General features: G+C 36.9%; 1 protein-coding gene across 9 annotated transcripts in view; it reads right to left on the bottom strand.

The window, feature by feature from the left end:
• Positions 1-16,783, bottom strand: part of ZNF385B (zinc finger protein 385B) — a 400,092-nt gene that overhangs the window by 29,256 nt on the left and 354,053 nt on the right. For all 9 annotated transcript variants that reach the window (XM_053907268.1, XM_019460969.2, XM_019460973.2 and 6 more), the window contains one exon: positions 2,198-2,360. In XM_053907268.1, coding sequence (XP_053763243.1) covers positions 2,198-2,360 — 163 coding nt within the window. The remainder of the gene's footprint in view (positions 1-2,197; positions 2,361-16,783) is intronic.

Below are 16,783 nucleotides of genomic sequence, written 5' to 3'. Positions count from 1 at the left end.
CACAACACCTACCAACTGTGCTATTAGCTTGCAACACAAAATAAGCTGAAAGAATGGGCTCACATTGTTTTATCATTTTGTGTATAAGTTCTGCTTTGCTTCAAGAGCATAATTCAGGTAATAAAACCTTTGGCAGGGTATGTTTCATAGAGGCAACAATATCTTGTAGAAAATGAAACGAGGCAAGAAGTCAGGAGATGATGGATCCTGTTCTTCCAAACACTGGGTAACCTCCAGTAATAACTGCTGCAATATGGACTTTGCCTTAGTTTGCTATTTCGTAAACTGTGGATAATGCTTTATCCTAGTATCTGATAGACCTGGGTGAAAGATTAATTACATAACATACATAAAAAAGACTTTATTCTTTAGAAGGGAAGAGGTGTGATGTAATAATCTAGTATTATCTGTTCATCAGATAACATGATTTAGTGATTCCATCACACAAAGAACAAAAAGGTTTTCTTATCAAATTTGGGTTAACTCAACCCTAGGCTGCAGAGCTCTTAGAACCAGCATTCCTGGGACCTGATCAATAATTGTCTCTTCCTAAATAGTCTTTTTGCCTGACCAGGCTATCTGAAAGTTCCTCTTATAGTAGTGGATTTGCTCTCCTCCAAAGGCCCTGAGCAGCCACAGGAAAGCATTGTTAAGTCTTCCCCTCAAATTTTACAAGGATTTGAAGAGCAGAAGAGATTCAGAAGAGAAGTGTGTTTGTGTATGTGTTTGTGTGTGTGCATGCATGTGCACGTGCGCTTCCAACAGAGAGGTCCCTGAAGACAGAGTCAAACATAAGGGAAAGGGATATAATCTGTTAGTTTCCTTTCATAGACACTGTTCCTCAGTTAGTGAAATGAGATTACTTATCCTTCTTGCTCCCTGAAGGGCAGTTGTGTGTGAAAGTCTTTTAAACATCCAATTTCATGATATACATGCTAGAAGAGTGATTTTTTTCTCTTCTTTCTGAGTCATTCAGTTTGAATCTACTCAGAAAAACTGCTGATTCATTGGACTATGAAATACAGACTCTTATTTTTTTAACTTTTTACTTTTTTTTTTACTTTTTTTTTTTTAACGTTTATTTATTTTTGAGACAGAGAGAGACAGAGCATGAACAGGGGAGGAGCAGAGAGAGAGGGAGACACAGAATCGGAAGCAGGCTCCAGGCTCTGAGCTGTCAGCACAGAGCCCGACGCGGGGCTCGAACTCACGGACCGTGAGATCGTGACCTGAGCCGAAGTCGGCCACTTAACCGACTGAGCCACCCAGGCACCCCGTCTTTTTACTTTTTTTAATGTTTATTTACTTTTGAGAGAAAGAGAGAGAGACAGAGCACAAGCGGGGTAGGGGCAGAGAGAGAGGGAGACACAGAATCCAGAGTAGGCTCTGGGCTCTGAGCTGTCAACACAGAGCCCGATGTGGGGATCAAACTCATGAACCACAAAATCATGACCTGAGCAGAAGTCAGACGCTTAACTGATTGAGCCACCCAGGCACCCCTGAAATACAGACTCTTCTTAGGAGGCATTTCCTAGTAGCCCATTTCCAATTATGTAAAGTTCTGTTAGTCAATTCATAACTTTTAAATAGCTCCCTTAAAATCCTCAAGTTCATGTAACTATGAGGAGAACTCTACATAGATCTTCAAAAATCAAAATCTCTTATTACTGAACACATTTCCAGATTCATTCAATAACGCCACTCTCAGAAAACTTCACCTTTTTGCCCCTCCACTCCCCTTTACTGCGGTAAAAGAATATAAAAATGTCTATTAATAAACAACTTTAAGAATTCCTTCACTGAAAATAGCTATAGCAAAAACCAAACATAAAGTGAATAAAAAGGTAATAAGCTCAGTATTTTAGATTAGATCCATTTCTTGATTTTTGTCTAAACACATTGTGACCAAGTAGCCTCTGCTTATTTTCATGCATATATACATATACATATATATATATATATATTTACACACACACATATATATACTTAAATGTATATATTTAACAACATGGAATGGTAACATATCAAATGCCTAGATTCCGTGCAAACACATAACCCTTCCTGTGAAGGAAACATATTAATATCATAAAAACAAATCATGGAGAGTAACATGCAACTGCCGAGGGGAGGAGTGTAGGGTTGGGGCAGGGGACCAGGAGAAACACAAAGAATGTAAAGAACAAAAAGTGTCATTGACCTGATTTGTCAGAGCTGTTGCCTGTGATTGGAGTGATGGAGCAGCTGGGATTAGCCTTTGCGCTGTCCTTGGAAGAAACCATTTTGGGTTTATTTTTCGTTGCCTCTAGTGCTTTGACCTTCTTGGCATGTTTACTTCCTTTGTAGTGGGCCTCGGCCTGGCTCTACAAAGGAGAACAAATCAGGCTCATTTTTTTTGCTACTTACAAACACCACAATGGATGATCATGCAGGAAAATATACATTCATTCATAGGCACCACGGACATTTACAACTCAGCACTCAACTACGGTTTTGGCATTTCATGAAGTGGCCAACCAGTATCTAAGGGGTTTTCGTACATTGAAACCTTCTCTATAGCACAGAGGACCTGTGTCTTTTAAAAACAGACATTACGTGAGCGGACAACAGCACCAGGCCACAATTGTGATGAAGGTGAGCTTTGTCATCAGTTCCCTCCCAACACTCCCTTTGGGGTTACTTTTCAAACATTTAGCTGGCATCAAGCTGCTTTGGGTATGTCCTTCCACAAACATCCCACTTTGTTTCCCTTCAGCTAAAAGCCTGTTTGCCCTGTATCTACTTTCTTCTGGGCTCTGCTCTGAGAGCAACTGACGTGACAAAGCAACTTGCTGGTGGGTGGAAATGGTGCTACATTTTAGAGTCATCTACATGTGCTTCATGCATCATTTTGATGATTCCAGTTCCAAGAACAGATAATTTATTTTTATTTATTATTTACTTATTTTAATTTTTAATGTTTATTTTTGAGAGAGAGAGAGAGAGATACAAAGCACTAGTGGGGGAGGGGCAGAGAGAGAGGGAGACACAGAATCTGAAGCAGGCTCCAGGCTCCGAGCTGTCAGCGCAGAGCCCGATGTAGGGCTTAAACCCACGAACCATAAGATCATGACCTGAGGCAGAGTTGGTCACTTAACTGACTGAGCCACCCAGGCGCCCCTCAAGAACAGATAATTTAAGCCACAGAGGAGGTAGGGACAATCCTTGTTTCTCATCTCAGATGAGATTCTGAAGTCAAAGCAGTTAGGGTTTCACTCACTTATACACAAAGTATAGGTGGAACTGTGACTTCAATACTAGATCGAAAGGAAGAAATCAAGACAAGTGAGTACTAAAAATCTTTAAAAAACAAAAACCAGATTAGAGTAAAACAAGAAAACATTTGGTCAATTTGTTGACATTTGAAAAATCTCTCTCTGCCTAAAGAACACAGATTTTATATTTTGGGCATCTAGCACTAATAAACATATTAACAAAAGAATCTAAGTATATTTGCTTCAATTTCATTTTGAATAGAACCTGAAAATACAAACATGCATTTGGCAGAAGCAAACAAACAAAAAGAACAAATCAAAACATATATTATCTGGTATATTAGCTTAGTTATAAAGGAGAAATAGATGATAAACTTATCATAAAATGACTTTTCATTAGAGAATTTCTAAAATAAAAACTTTATAAAATGTCAGTTTTCCTTATACATGTATGTGTTTGAAGATGGTTGCACTAGTGTTTTCACTCATTTTCCTCAGCAAGCTGAATACAGATGGGGTGCGTATGTGTGAATGTGCACACATGTGTAAGTAGGGAGATGGGAGTAAAAATGGACAGAAGGAGTCAGGTTTTAATTCTGTATTTCAACTAAAGATATGTAAGTGATTTTCTTAGCATTGAACCCTGATCACGCAAGGTCAATAGCCTTGTATTGACTTATATTGGTTTGCTTAAGGACTTGGTTTGCTATAGTTGGTTTGCTTAAGGACTTCTCATGTTGATCTCTGTCAAGCTGGAAAAAAATAACGATACCAAGGAAGGAGAAAAGTACAACATAAGTTCTTTATGTATTATGAACTAAGAACGGTTAAGTCTAGTTGATATAGATGGTTGGATATAAATTAAGAAAATATACAAATAAAAATTTAAAAATTGATAACATGAAGTAATAATAATAATGACTAATATTACTGAACCACTGCCAAGCATAGTTCTAAATGTATTATGTGTATTGGCTCATTTAATCCTCATAATACTCTGTGAGGTAGGTACCATTATCAATTAGCATTTTACAAACAGAAAACTAGGCACAGAGAAGTTAAATAACATGTCAAAAGTCATACAGGTAGGTGTAGAAGCCGTTCAGGTACACCATACAGGTAGGTGTAGAAGCATACAGGTAGGTGTAGAAGCATTCTGTAGAATGCTTACATTGGATACCCCTATTTAATGATTTGCCCACACATTTACGTACACATACTCACACTAAGTTAACATTATAATTTTATTAAAAGGGAAAAGTTACAAAAAAAGCATGCTGCTTTTAATGACTCAGTGAAAGAGTATGTCTTAATAGAAGTTTCTATGAGTAGGAAAAAACTACTTAATTCATGGAAAATATACTAGTATAGTACCTTAGGCCTGATCCTTCTGCTGAAGAGCTCAGAAAGTCTTACTTTTTAGGTATATAACAATTTCTACATGGTATCAGGAGACCTAATAACTCATCTTTCCAGTATACTAAATAGTGTGATGTTACTTTAGTGCCCTTCGGCTAATGAAACGAAACGTACGGTTCTCTAAATAAAACCTCCTAGCACAAGATAAGCAAAGTGTCATTTCCTCAATTACAATTTCCTGGCATCACTGCAGAAAGTTAACAGCATCAATTAGCACTTGAGATAAAGATCCAGCTAAGTGATGCCTCACTGGATGCCAAGATGGAAAGAACTCTCCATAGCCATGATCCACTTCCCTTTTGAGTTTTGGGGCATGGAGAGAAGTGCACCAAGGGAACTTAGCTTCTACTGAATGTTATTTGGGAAGGACTGTGGAATAAAGATAGTGGCAGGCATCACTCCCTCACATTTGCATCTTTCCAACTCCCGTGTGGTATTCTTGGTACTAGAACTTTGCTATCCTCAGTACTGTGTCTGGGGCAGTGTCAACAGCTTCTAAATCCTGGGCAAATCTTCAAGTGAAACTGAGACACTGTTAAATAGTAACACGATTAACCTGACTTCATTATCTAGGACTCTCCTTAGTTGAGGAACGAAAGAAACAAGGACAAGAGCCAGAAAACCCATGAACTAGGCAACACAATCAAGCCCAATCAACAATGGTTCTTGTATCACTTCTAAGAGACCTGGTTGACCAAACTGACTTACTTTACACCTCACTGACTAAACAGCAGACATGTATTTGTCTAGCTCTAATGGCTTGCTTTCTGCTTCCCCGCCAAAAGTGCTACCATGCCCCTAACTGGCAATGATCAAAGAAACCTCTTGCCAAGAATTGTCAGAATTCAAAAGTCGCCTAAACCACCATACTGACTTCCACATAAGAATTCATCAGTATCTAGGTCTTTCTCTCACAGGTCACCCCAGTAGCAACCTGACCATCTACCGGCAGAGGAATAGCTTCGACAGGAAATGACATCCTGAAATTTTCTCTTCTGTTTATCCCCATTTTTGTTACTAAAGCCTTTTGTTTTCCCAAAATCTCTACATCTCTCCTCCCCAGTGGACCCCACTGGTCCAAACAAAAAAGTTAAAGACAGAGATAATGCATTGCTTCAAAAATAAAAAACATAACACTAAAAATTTCTAAAATCCACTACACTCCCATTTCTGGTTTTTACCTTATTCCTAATTTGGACTTCAGAGAGGTGCCTTGGATCTTGAAACATGACATTAAACTGTGCTCATTTTGTATAGAAAGGACAGTCCAAAGACAAACTTACAAAGTGGGGAAGAACAAAGTCCTCAACTATTTATTTACCAATAAGTCCCATCCGGTTGCTTTTTGAAAACTAATGAGAACTCTTTCCTTCATTAAATAAATTGCATCAGTAAAACTATTGGTGCCTATTTTTCTGAGACCTTAGATTTCAGTGTGTTAAGCAGTGCTACATGGGAAATAGAAGAGGTCAGTTACTTTTCAGAAAAACTCTATACACTAAAAGGCCAAATAAGAAAGAGGTCAGATGAACTACCATAAAAATGGGCTACATTAAAATGGGAAAACATTATTATTGTTGCACAAAAAACTATTTAGTACCTGCTACGTGCTAGACATTGAGAAAGATTAAAAATAAAGACCCCTACTCACAAGAGTGGTGGGAAGGAAAAGAAAGGCTTGCAAATAACTACAACTCAAAGCAGAGAGTGGAATTGTAAAGTGGGGTGTAAAGAGCAACAAAGAGGAATAGGAGTTAGAGAAGGGGCAAATCTCTTTGGTTTGGAGGCGATCACGGAAGCTTCATGACAAAGGGACATTCCAGCTGGGGCCTGCTCTGGGGGTGGGGTTCTGAAGTGGTGATGTGGAGGGGCACAACAGGGAAAGAGGGTCACATGGTGCTACTCTGAAAATTATTATCCCCTGTAAAGCAGAAAATGTATAATAGTGTTCTACAATTAAAACAACAAATGTTCTTTTCATAGGCATCTTGTAGAGAAAATGGTTATAAAGTAAGATGATGCTTTTGCATCACAGATTTTATCCTCTGCTCCAAACTATAATCCTATATTAAAACAACAACTAAATTATTATATCGAAGCTTTAATAATTGTTTGAGATAAAAGCATGGCACTTAAAATACTACAGCTAAACATATTAAGAAACAAACTAAAGACTAATAAATAGCTAAATCATTATTTAAATCTTTACTTTAACACAGACTATTTTTAACTATTAAAAGGCTTTTTGCATATTGTTGCATTGACAAAATCACACACTTTCAGAGACAAAGCTACAGCATATGAAACATAAAATGCACCCAAGAGCAAGGCTTACTTAATCCAAAGATTGCTAGTAAATCTTTCTGCTGGTATTTGCAATTGTAAGGCTTACACTATCAGTAATGACATACTACTGGCTTTGATATTTACTTCATTCAATCCTCAATCTATTGGGATCTATTGAAAACAAAGTCCAGACAAAATTATAACCAATATGAGCTTTTTAGCTTACAAAGACATAATGTCCTTGCTAATTTCTAATTTATAGCTAAGTGAAACACTCCAGGTTGCTACAATCTGTGCATAGTCGCCACACTGTGTAACTCCAGGAATGAGTGAATGGTGCGCTCTGGATTCCTGCATACCAGAGTTCCGGCCATAGCGTTTCATATTCAATGGCTTTAGAGTACATATGTAAAAAAAAAAACAAAACAAAAAAAAACAACAGAAAACCATCAACTCCAAATATTTCTATATTGCTAAAGAGAAAAGACATGGTTCTCTAGGAAGAAATGATGTGCATTCTGGACTGCTAATTCTCTTTGGGCTCAATTTAGATTCTATCAAATACCATTAGACAAAAGTGGAGTTCTTGGGTTGCTGCTGTTTTAAAATGCCAATATTTGACAACATGAGCTTTACACATATATTTGTTCATGTTATCAAAACATTCCCATGTAGGCAAATTAGCTTATTTCCTTTAAGTTATCAAGTTAATTTTTCAAATGTAGCCTATTAGTCAGCTAAAAGTCTCAAAGCTCATGTTTCTGGTACATGATTCACTGGTGGAATTACTTTACATATTGAAACATGGAGAAGCTATAAATGGACCTAACAACTATGACAGAATTTACATAATGAACTAGAAAAACACTGCAGTTTGAGTTTAAAATCATTGAGAATACAGCAAAAAGTCTTTTTTTTAAAGTGCTTTAAAAAAATAAAATTGTTTTTTGCAGAGTTCCAAGTGAAGAAAATTTTGCATCATTTTTCCAGTGAGTTTTATATTTCAATTATGTGAAGGTGAATTATTAATTTAATTAAGTAATTAATTAATTAATTTAGAGAGAGCATACACAAGCAGGGGAGGGGCAGAGGGAGAGGGAGAGAGAGAATTCCAAGCAGGCTCCATGCCCAGCCAAGTGTGGAGTCCAACGCAAGCCTCTTTCTCATGACTGTGAGATCATGACCTGAGCCAAAATCAAGAGACAGACACTTAATCGACTGAAAGACCTAGGCACCCAATAGGTGGATTATTAATTTTAGATGATTTCCAGCAATCTAAGATTCTTCTCCTGAATATTCACCTATACCATACGTTTCCAGTTAGGGTTGAGTAAAGCAGGGCATTAAAGAGACAGTTAGTTATATGAACTTGACCATGTCAACTGTGATCTGAGCCCCAGATCCTTTAAGATGAAACCAAATCATTTCATTTCATTGAATTCTGCTCTCTCCTCCTTATTCTTTCCGTTTTTTTTTTTTCAAATTAGGCCACAGTTAAAAAACAACTCAATCATACATATGTGTCAAGATGAAGTTTGTTCCAGAATATTAATTTCCAAATTCTATTCATGAATATCACAAATTACAGAGATTGTAGTTTGAAAATATTTTTCCCCCACCAACCTAAGGTTTATGAGAATTTCTTTCAACATAAATAACGGATAAGAAAATGAGATTTATTTAATGTCACAATTTCTTTAGCATCATGAGAATTTAGTTAAGAATTAAGCAAAAAGTATCTGAAATGCTTACCCTAAGAAAATAAGACTGCTTACTCTCCATTTCATATTACATTACAATTTTGAAAGGTATATTTATCTTGTTGTCTAGGCTTGGGGGTCAATATTTGAGTCAATTTAATAATAAATGTATGTGTAAACTCCTAGTATTTGCTCTACAGTTCAATCGAGGCAAGATGAAGTAAATAAAACCCAGGAAAATATGCCCTTAACTTCTCCCCCAAATCATAAGGGAGCTAATCATGAACTCCACATAGAATGCATTTATAAACCAGATTCTCTAAGTTATTATGCCCCAAATGGGAAAATTAGTGTTCTGTACACCAACATAATCTTGACTATGAAATAATGAGAACATTTATAAATTATAAAAATATCTAATTTTCTCAAAGAATTATGCATATGGGGCCTAATGTGTTAGAACTTTTAAATCTTAGAGTTTTTATGCAACACATGGATACCGTCTTTTATTTTTATAGTATGCTACAAAACATTAAGGATTCGGTAATAATTACTTAATATTCTTGAGTCACTTATTTTATGATTTTCCCAAAAGTGGAAACTATCTACCTCTCCCAAATTATCTTCACATCTTATATTAAACTGGGAAATTTTAGTTGCTCATTCTCAGCTACCTTGAAATATAAAGAAGGGCAATTCAGAATTTACAGTGATTTCACAGTTACATTCTAAGTATCTAATATGTTTGAAAGTGCTGCTATCTTTCAGTGGGGAAACGGATTGCCATTATGTGCTTTATAAGAGTGATTTTTGGTACTCAATGATAAGTAATGCAGTATAATTCAGGTCTACACATTAAAGCTGTGAGTCTATAGCTAACTAATTCAAGTCTTCTGATGGTCTTTTAAATTAGGCTCCCAGGCTTCCACACATTAATTTTTAATCAGTCTAGAAGGTATTACATTTACTTCCATTCCCATATTAAGGAAATTTACATAAATGATACAAAATAAATCTAAAATTAGAATTTGCATTGTGTCTCCTTATATTTGATATATAATATCTGTAAAGTAGACAAAAGTGGCAAAGTAACTTTGAAAGTGCAGTGATCAGAAAACTGGTTGAAGAATGGCGTTAGTAATATGTTATATATGTTTAATATATTATTTATGTATCATTACTCATTTTAAAATCTCTTTTACAAAGTAGTTTTTAGTAAAACTCATACCTCCAAGCCCTAAACCAATTTTTAAAACCTAGCATACATTTTCTAATTCAAAATTAAGTGAATATGTAAATGTAAAGACTAATACCATATCCTTTCAAAACATACAGATAAAACTAAGTAAAAATGATGCAATTGTACATATTTAGTAGTCACTTAGCTAACCTGAGTCATATTAAGGTGGTCTCTACACTAAAGTACAAGAGTAAACTAGAAATTTTCATTCCAGATTAATTTTGTCAATGTTCTCATATGTAAGATATTGGTCTACTGGAGGCAAAACTAAAATAAAAATGCCTATAACTTCGATTTACCCATAAAAAATTTTTAAAAAAATATAAAATACCCATAAATATAAAAAATATAAATTTACCCAATATAATCAGCGAGGTGGACTTCTAGTTTCTGAATCTGTGTGATATTGTCTAAAAGTTCTATCACCGGGGTGCCTGGGTGGTTCAGTAAGTTGAATGCCGGACTCTTGATTTCAGCTCAGGTCATGATCTCGTGGTTGGTCGGATGGGGCCCCATGTTGGGCTCTGTGCTGACAACAGGGAGCCTGCTTTAGACTTCGTCTCTCCTTCTCTCTCTGCCCCTCCTCCAGTCATGTGTGCATGCATGTGTGTGTGCTCTCAAAATAAATAAACATTTAAAAATTCTATTCACCAATAATAGTCACAACAAAGGTTGTTCATATAATGTATGATAATAATTAATGTGAACTGTGTCTTACTCATCTTTGAGTCTTCTGAAGTACTTATTGTATGGTACAGACTCAATAAAATGTTTTTGAATTGAATCTAATACATATATGGGACAGAGTAGGAAAAATCTTCTAAAAGCAGGAATTTAATGCCGACAGTCCATTCATCCTTTAATTCAACAAATGCATATTGAATACCTGTTATGTTTTAGGCATCATTCTGAGTGTTGTGGGATGCAGGTCTAGTAAAACTTATATTCTAACATGGGAGATAGATAATAAAATATAAATTTATATATATTTAAGGGTAGTGTTAAGTGATAAGTGATACATTTATGAGCAGTTAAGCGGTGCTATAAAAACAATCAGGAATGGTAAGTACGGTAGGCTATAATGGGATGGGGTGCCATTTTAGGCATCAAGATAAGTCTTTCTATTGAGGGGGCATTTGCAGAGAGACCTAAATGAAGTGAGGGAGTTAACCAGGTAGATGGGAGAAAAGCATTTCAGATCCAGGGAATAGCAAATGGCCATTGCAAGGATCTTGACTTTAATCTGAGGAGATGGGAAATCCCTGCAGGGTTTTGAATAGACAAGTAACCTTGTTTAAGTTCTGTTTATAAAATAATCACTCTGGTTATTGTGTGGAGTACAAGCTATGTGTGTATGGTGAGGAGGCTGGGGGTGGGCAAAGTAGAAAAGGAGGCTGTTACAATCATTCAGGCATGAGATAAAAAGGATTCAAAGTCAAATTCCACTGAAGGATCTGAAATGTTTCAAAAGAATGATTTTATTAATTAACAGTTATAATATTGGGCAGATTTATAATCTTTGAACTTGAACCAACCAAGATTTCTATAGAATTTTGTGTCTAAAACTGTTTTCAATTTTGTGTCCAATAACCATTACTTTTGTTACTTTAAAACTTGTGTTTATTTTTTGTCTAGGTAATACAACCATACACCTGAAAAGTATATAAAAGAAGTATACAGAGTGAAAAGTCTACCTCTCAAACCTAGCAACTAGTTGTCACTTTGTGTGTGTCCTGCCAGAGATAATTTGCATGCCTATCAAGCAAACATACACATATGTGTGCATTTTCCATTCTTCCCTTTTTAGACAAATGACTACATAGCACATATGCTGTTTTGCATTTGCCTGTTCTTAGCAATAGATTTTACACAGTCTTTAAATGAGTAATTAAAAATTTTTCTAACTTTTTAAGTGGTTGGATATATTTATTCCATTGTATGGATGAACCATAATTTTTTCCAACAGCACCTTATTGATGGATATTTAGGTTGTTTCCAAAGCTGTGCTATTGCCCATGATGCTGAAATAGGCATTAGATGCTTCAAATAATTATTTTTCTTCTTTCACAATTAGACATGATTTTGTTTTTTTTAAGTATTAAATTGAATTGAAGGAGAAATTTAAGATTTTCCTAGTTTCCATACCCTAATTTGTGATTATGGATATATTCTAGCTATATGTTTCCCTAAGTATATTTGTGGTAATCAGGTAACAAAATTAACACCCCTGCTCCAAGATTTAAAAAATGGTATGAAAATTATAGAAAAGAAAGGGCCTTCAGATGGGCCTTCAATAATGGAAAGGATTTTGAAAGCAATAGATCATGCTCCCAATAAAGAGAAGACTATGATAAGAAAAATATGTCTGGAAAAATGAATTTATGTTTAGGGAAATGTGAATAATCAGTTTGAGTGAAATGTGGGCATGGGTAGAGTAGAAGTGGAAGAGAAGGTTAGAAAGGCAAGTGCCACATTATTTAGGCCTTAAGTAGTAAGCAATGGGAAGGTAGTTTACAAACAGCATACTTAATAAGGTAGATAATGAGAAGCCACTGAGGGCTTATGTTCAGCACAGTCTGATAGCAGCAAAGACCTACTAGAAGGAAAGAAAAGGCAGGAGAGTAAGAATTAGAAAGATCTTACCATAGCAAGACAGGAAGTAATGGTCTTCCTAAATACACAGATTTCAAATTTCAGGGGCATTATAAACCAAAAGCCAGAACTTTTTATAGAAAAGGAGCTATTCCTCCAATTAAGGCAAGCCTCTCAACCCAGAGATGCTGTTCTCTTTTGCCTTTCCCAAGTCTATTATCCCTTTTCTTTGCTACATTTATATTCAATCCTCCTCTCCCAAACAAATCCTTATGCTCAGGGTCTAACCAAGCTCTAATCTCCCCAACTCAAAATGAACCATCTTTCAACCCACTTTCACCCCTAGTTTTGTACCCAGTCACTTTGCTCCTTTTCACAGATTCATTTGTTAAATTGTATGCATATCTTCATTCCCTCTGCTTGATTCTGGTCGATATTAATCCTCTGAAACAGATATCACCAACACACTGATGCCCTACATGCTAAAGCCAAGAACATTTTGCATTCCTCATCTTGCTTGAGCAATAGGGTGCACCTGACCCTGCTGACCTCTCGCCTCCTCTTTGGAAGGCATTCTTTTTCAGCTCTTTCCTAGGTTGGCATCCCCCCACCTTCCTTTCAGAACCATGCGCAGGCTCACCCTCCCCCGCCCAATCATTGAATGTTGATATATTCCAAAGTTCAGTTTAGGCCTTCTTGTCTCCTCAGACAAAACCTTCCAATCAAGAGATGAGTCTTACCCACACTACAACTTCCCTAACCACCTCTACACCAATAATTTTCTGGTTTCCACCTCTCCAGTCTACGTCTTTCTTCTGAGCTCCAGACCTAGAATATCCACTTGGATAACTCAAGCACTTTATCTTTTTTTAAATTTTTTTAATGTTTATTTTTGAGAGAGAGAGAGAGAGAGAGAGAGAGAGACAGAGCATGATCAGGGGAGGGGCAGAGAGAGAGGGAGACACAGAATCCGAAGCAGTCTCCAGGCTCTGAGCTGTCAGCACAGAACCTGACGCGGGGCTTGAACTCACGAGCTGTGAGTCATGACCTGAAGTGAAGTTGGACTTTAACCGACTGAGCCACCCAGGTGCCCCTCAAAGCACTTAAATATAAGTTCAAAACCCAACTCCTGTGATACCAAACAAGTGGTATCACTTGTCTATACTTTGTTGCCCAAACCACCTAGTGCTCTTCCAGCATTTGCTTTCTGTCAGTAGCAACCCTCTACATCTGTTGTAAGAGCCAAATCCAGGGATCGTCCTCACTGTCACATTCTACCTCCACACCCACATTCAATCAATTACTAAGTTCTCTAGCTTTTAGCTTCTAGATATTTCTCTAATCCAGCTAATAATTTATGTCCCTGTCACAACCACTTTAGTCCAAAATGCCCTCATCTTACTCCACCAGCCTCTTTAGTGATCACTCAAAGGCCCTCTTGCTCTCTTGCAATCTCCACATGGCAGCCAGAGTGATATTTTCAAAATACAAATCTGATCATGTCATTCCTCTGCTCAACATCCTCAGCACCTTTTCACTATTTGTGGTTAAAAATCTAAAATAGCCCTATTCAAGATCTGTATGGTCTACTTCTTACCTACCTCTAGTTTCGTATGGTAGCAGCTCTCTGTCACTCTCTGAGGGACTGAAATAGAGTGTGGCTTGAATATAATGATAGTATACCATCCTTTTGCACATGCCTAAAATACTATTCCTTTTCTCTTTTCCTAATTAATTCCTATTCATCCTTCAGAACCTAGTCCAAACATCTTCCTTAGGAAGCCTTCCATGATCCCCCAGACTAGGCTACATCCTAACTCTTTGAATTCCTTTCTTCACAGCACATCTCACAACTAAAAGTTAATTATTAACTTTTATAATAATTTGATTAATGCCTGTATTCCCTCACTAGACAATAACCTTCATTAGGCTTGCCCTTATAAGATTTTTCCTCTTCATTGTATCTCTTATACTTAGCACGCTGCCTGAGACATTCTAGGCATTTATTTCATAGATACTGATTACATGGATCAATGAATGAATGAATGAATGAATAGATGGAGAATCTCAATTACTTGCCAACAGAATTAAAGTAAGGGTAGAAGAAGAAAAGTAATTAGAGTTCTCTAAAAGTTTCAGGCCCAATTGACTGGGAAAATAATGAAATGATTAACAAAAAATGCAGTTATGGTGGGATAAGAAATTTGCAGAGGAAGATGAAAACTCAGTTTGGGCATCTTCTAGTTAGGCTGCTAATGGGCACAGTGCAGAGGTTCAACAAAAAACTGGAAATGCAAATGGTAGTTGAACAAAGTGGCTGGGACTAGAGACACCCATTTGGGAGCCACATGGTAAGATGATAGATGAAACTCTGGGGATGGATGAGATTCCTGAGAAATTAAGTAGAAAGGGGGAGAAAAACCTATCTGAGGAAAGAATTTTGAGAAACAGCTCTATTTAATAGATAAGATGAGGAAGAAAAGTTGGCACAGGATATAGAAAAGACACCAGAAAAGCTGGATATACAAGGAAGTAATAAAACACAGAAATCAAGGGAAATAAAAAGGAAAGATAACTAAAGGAACAAAGGAAAAATAATTAAAAATACATACACACAACTATAAAAGACAAACTATAGTCTTACTGAAGGACAATAACATCTTAAATGTTAAAATATTTTTCTATAATTTCAAAACAACATCATAAAATAACTGGAAAATAATATAATATGAGGTCTTTGTGTCCTGGAAGAATATTTGATAATGTTGCATAGAAAGTGGAGTGGTAGCCATGTTTGTGTGAAATAAAGAACCTATTTATAGCTACTGCCCTGAGAAAAATCATAGTGCCTCACTCATCACTTCAAAGAACTGAAGAATGGGAGCCATAGAGAGAACATAGCAGTCAGAAGACTGCAAACACAATGACAAGTCACAAAAATTACTCTGAGTTCAATAATAAAAATAGTGACAGATAGTTACTATTTACTGTTTTCTGTGTACCAGACACTGTGCTAAGACTTTATTGACACCATCTCATTTAATCCTCATGAAACTATGTAAGGCAAGTGTTATTAGCCCGAGAGACTGAAAAGTTAAGTAATTATCCAACATTATACCACCAGAAAAAAGACCCTGGATTTAAACCCAGGATTAAAAGATAAGACCACTAGGCCCAAACGGCCTTCAGAGGAGAGGATCTAAAACAGAATAGACTCTCTCCCTTAGTTACTCTGATAAAAGATGACCTTCATTTCCTTAGGATAATCTAGAGGCAAAAACGGTCTGGGGATAGGACCTTTAAGATCATGTGAGATATAGTTTTCATTGTAGAGAATGGATTCAGTAATTCTCAACCAATCCTTGGGTGTCATAAATTAAAAAATCCCCTTTAGGGGGTGCCTGGGTGGTTCAGTGGGTTAAGCATCCAGCTCTTGATTTCAGTTCAGGTCATGATCTCACAGTTCTGGGATGGAGTCCCTCCTCAAGCTCCATGCTGACAGTGCAGAGCCTGTTTGGGATTCTCTCTCTCTCTTTCTCCCTTTCTTTCTCTCTCTCTCTCTCCCTATCTTCCCCTCCCCCACTCTTACTCTTTAAAAAAAAATCTCCCTTTAGGACCACTTATTAATTCAAGAAATATGTGTGCACTATGCTAGGCACCAGGGAGACAGCAATACACAAAACATACTCACTCCCTGCCCTTATGGAGCCAACAATTGTTTGTGTGTGTGCACGTATGCACATGCACTGAAAACGGATACTAAATGAACGGTTATGTAAATAAAGATATCTTTACCAACCGTGATTCATTCCATGGAGGAAAATTACTGGGTGTTATAAAATTACTACTGGGAGTGGCTAGTTTAGACCAGGGAGTCTAGAAAAGCTTCTCCGAGGTGACACCTGAAAGAGGACTCTGGACCAGACCAAAAGTGTGGGAGGGACAGTAGTAGCTTGGGAGATTTTCGGAAATCAAAAGAAGCCATGGTGGCTGCAGCGTGGTGAGCAAAGGGACAAGTGGCAAGAACTAGATCAGAAATGTGCATAACTGGTTAGAACCCTGAATTTTCAGAGTTCTAGGTAACTAACAGAGTGAAGATTTTGGTGTAAGGAGTGGCCATAATCAAATGAGTCCCTCCTTCTTCCAGATTGCTGACTGAATTCTGCCTGTGATTCAAAGCAGTGGGTTGAAAAAAGGGTCACCAGCTGGTATGATCTTGGGGGTCTGGCTACTTGATCAGTCTCAATGTGCAATGAACAAATTCGGAACAGACCAGTCACTCAGTTACTGGTAAA

This window comes from Panthera pardus, unplaced genomic scaffold (assembly GCF_024362965.1).
Source record: "Panthera pardus isolate Hobbes unplaced genomic scaffold, ASM2436296v1 HiC_scaffold_10, whole genome shotgun sequence".
Lineage (NCBI taxonomy): Eukaryota > Metazoa > Chordata > Mammalia > Carnivora > Felidae > Panthera > Panthera pardus.
Note: the sequence above shows the minus strand (reverse complement) of the source record. Positions and strands in the feature narration are given on the sequence as shown.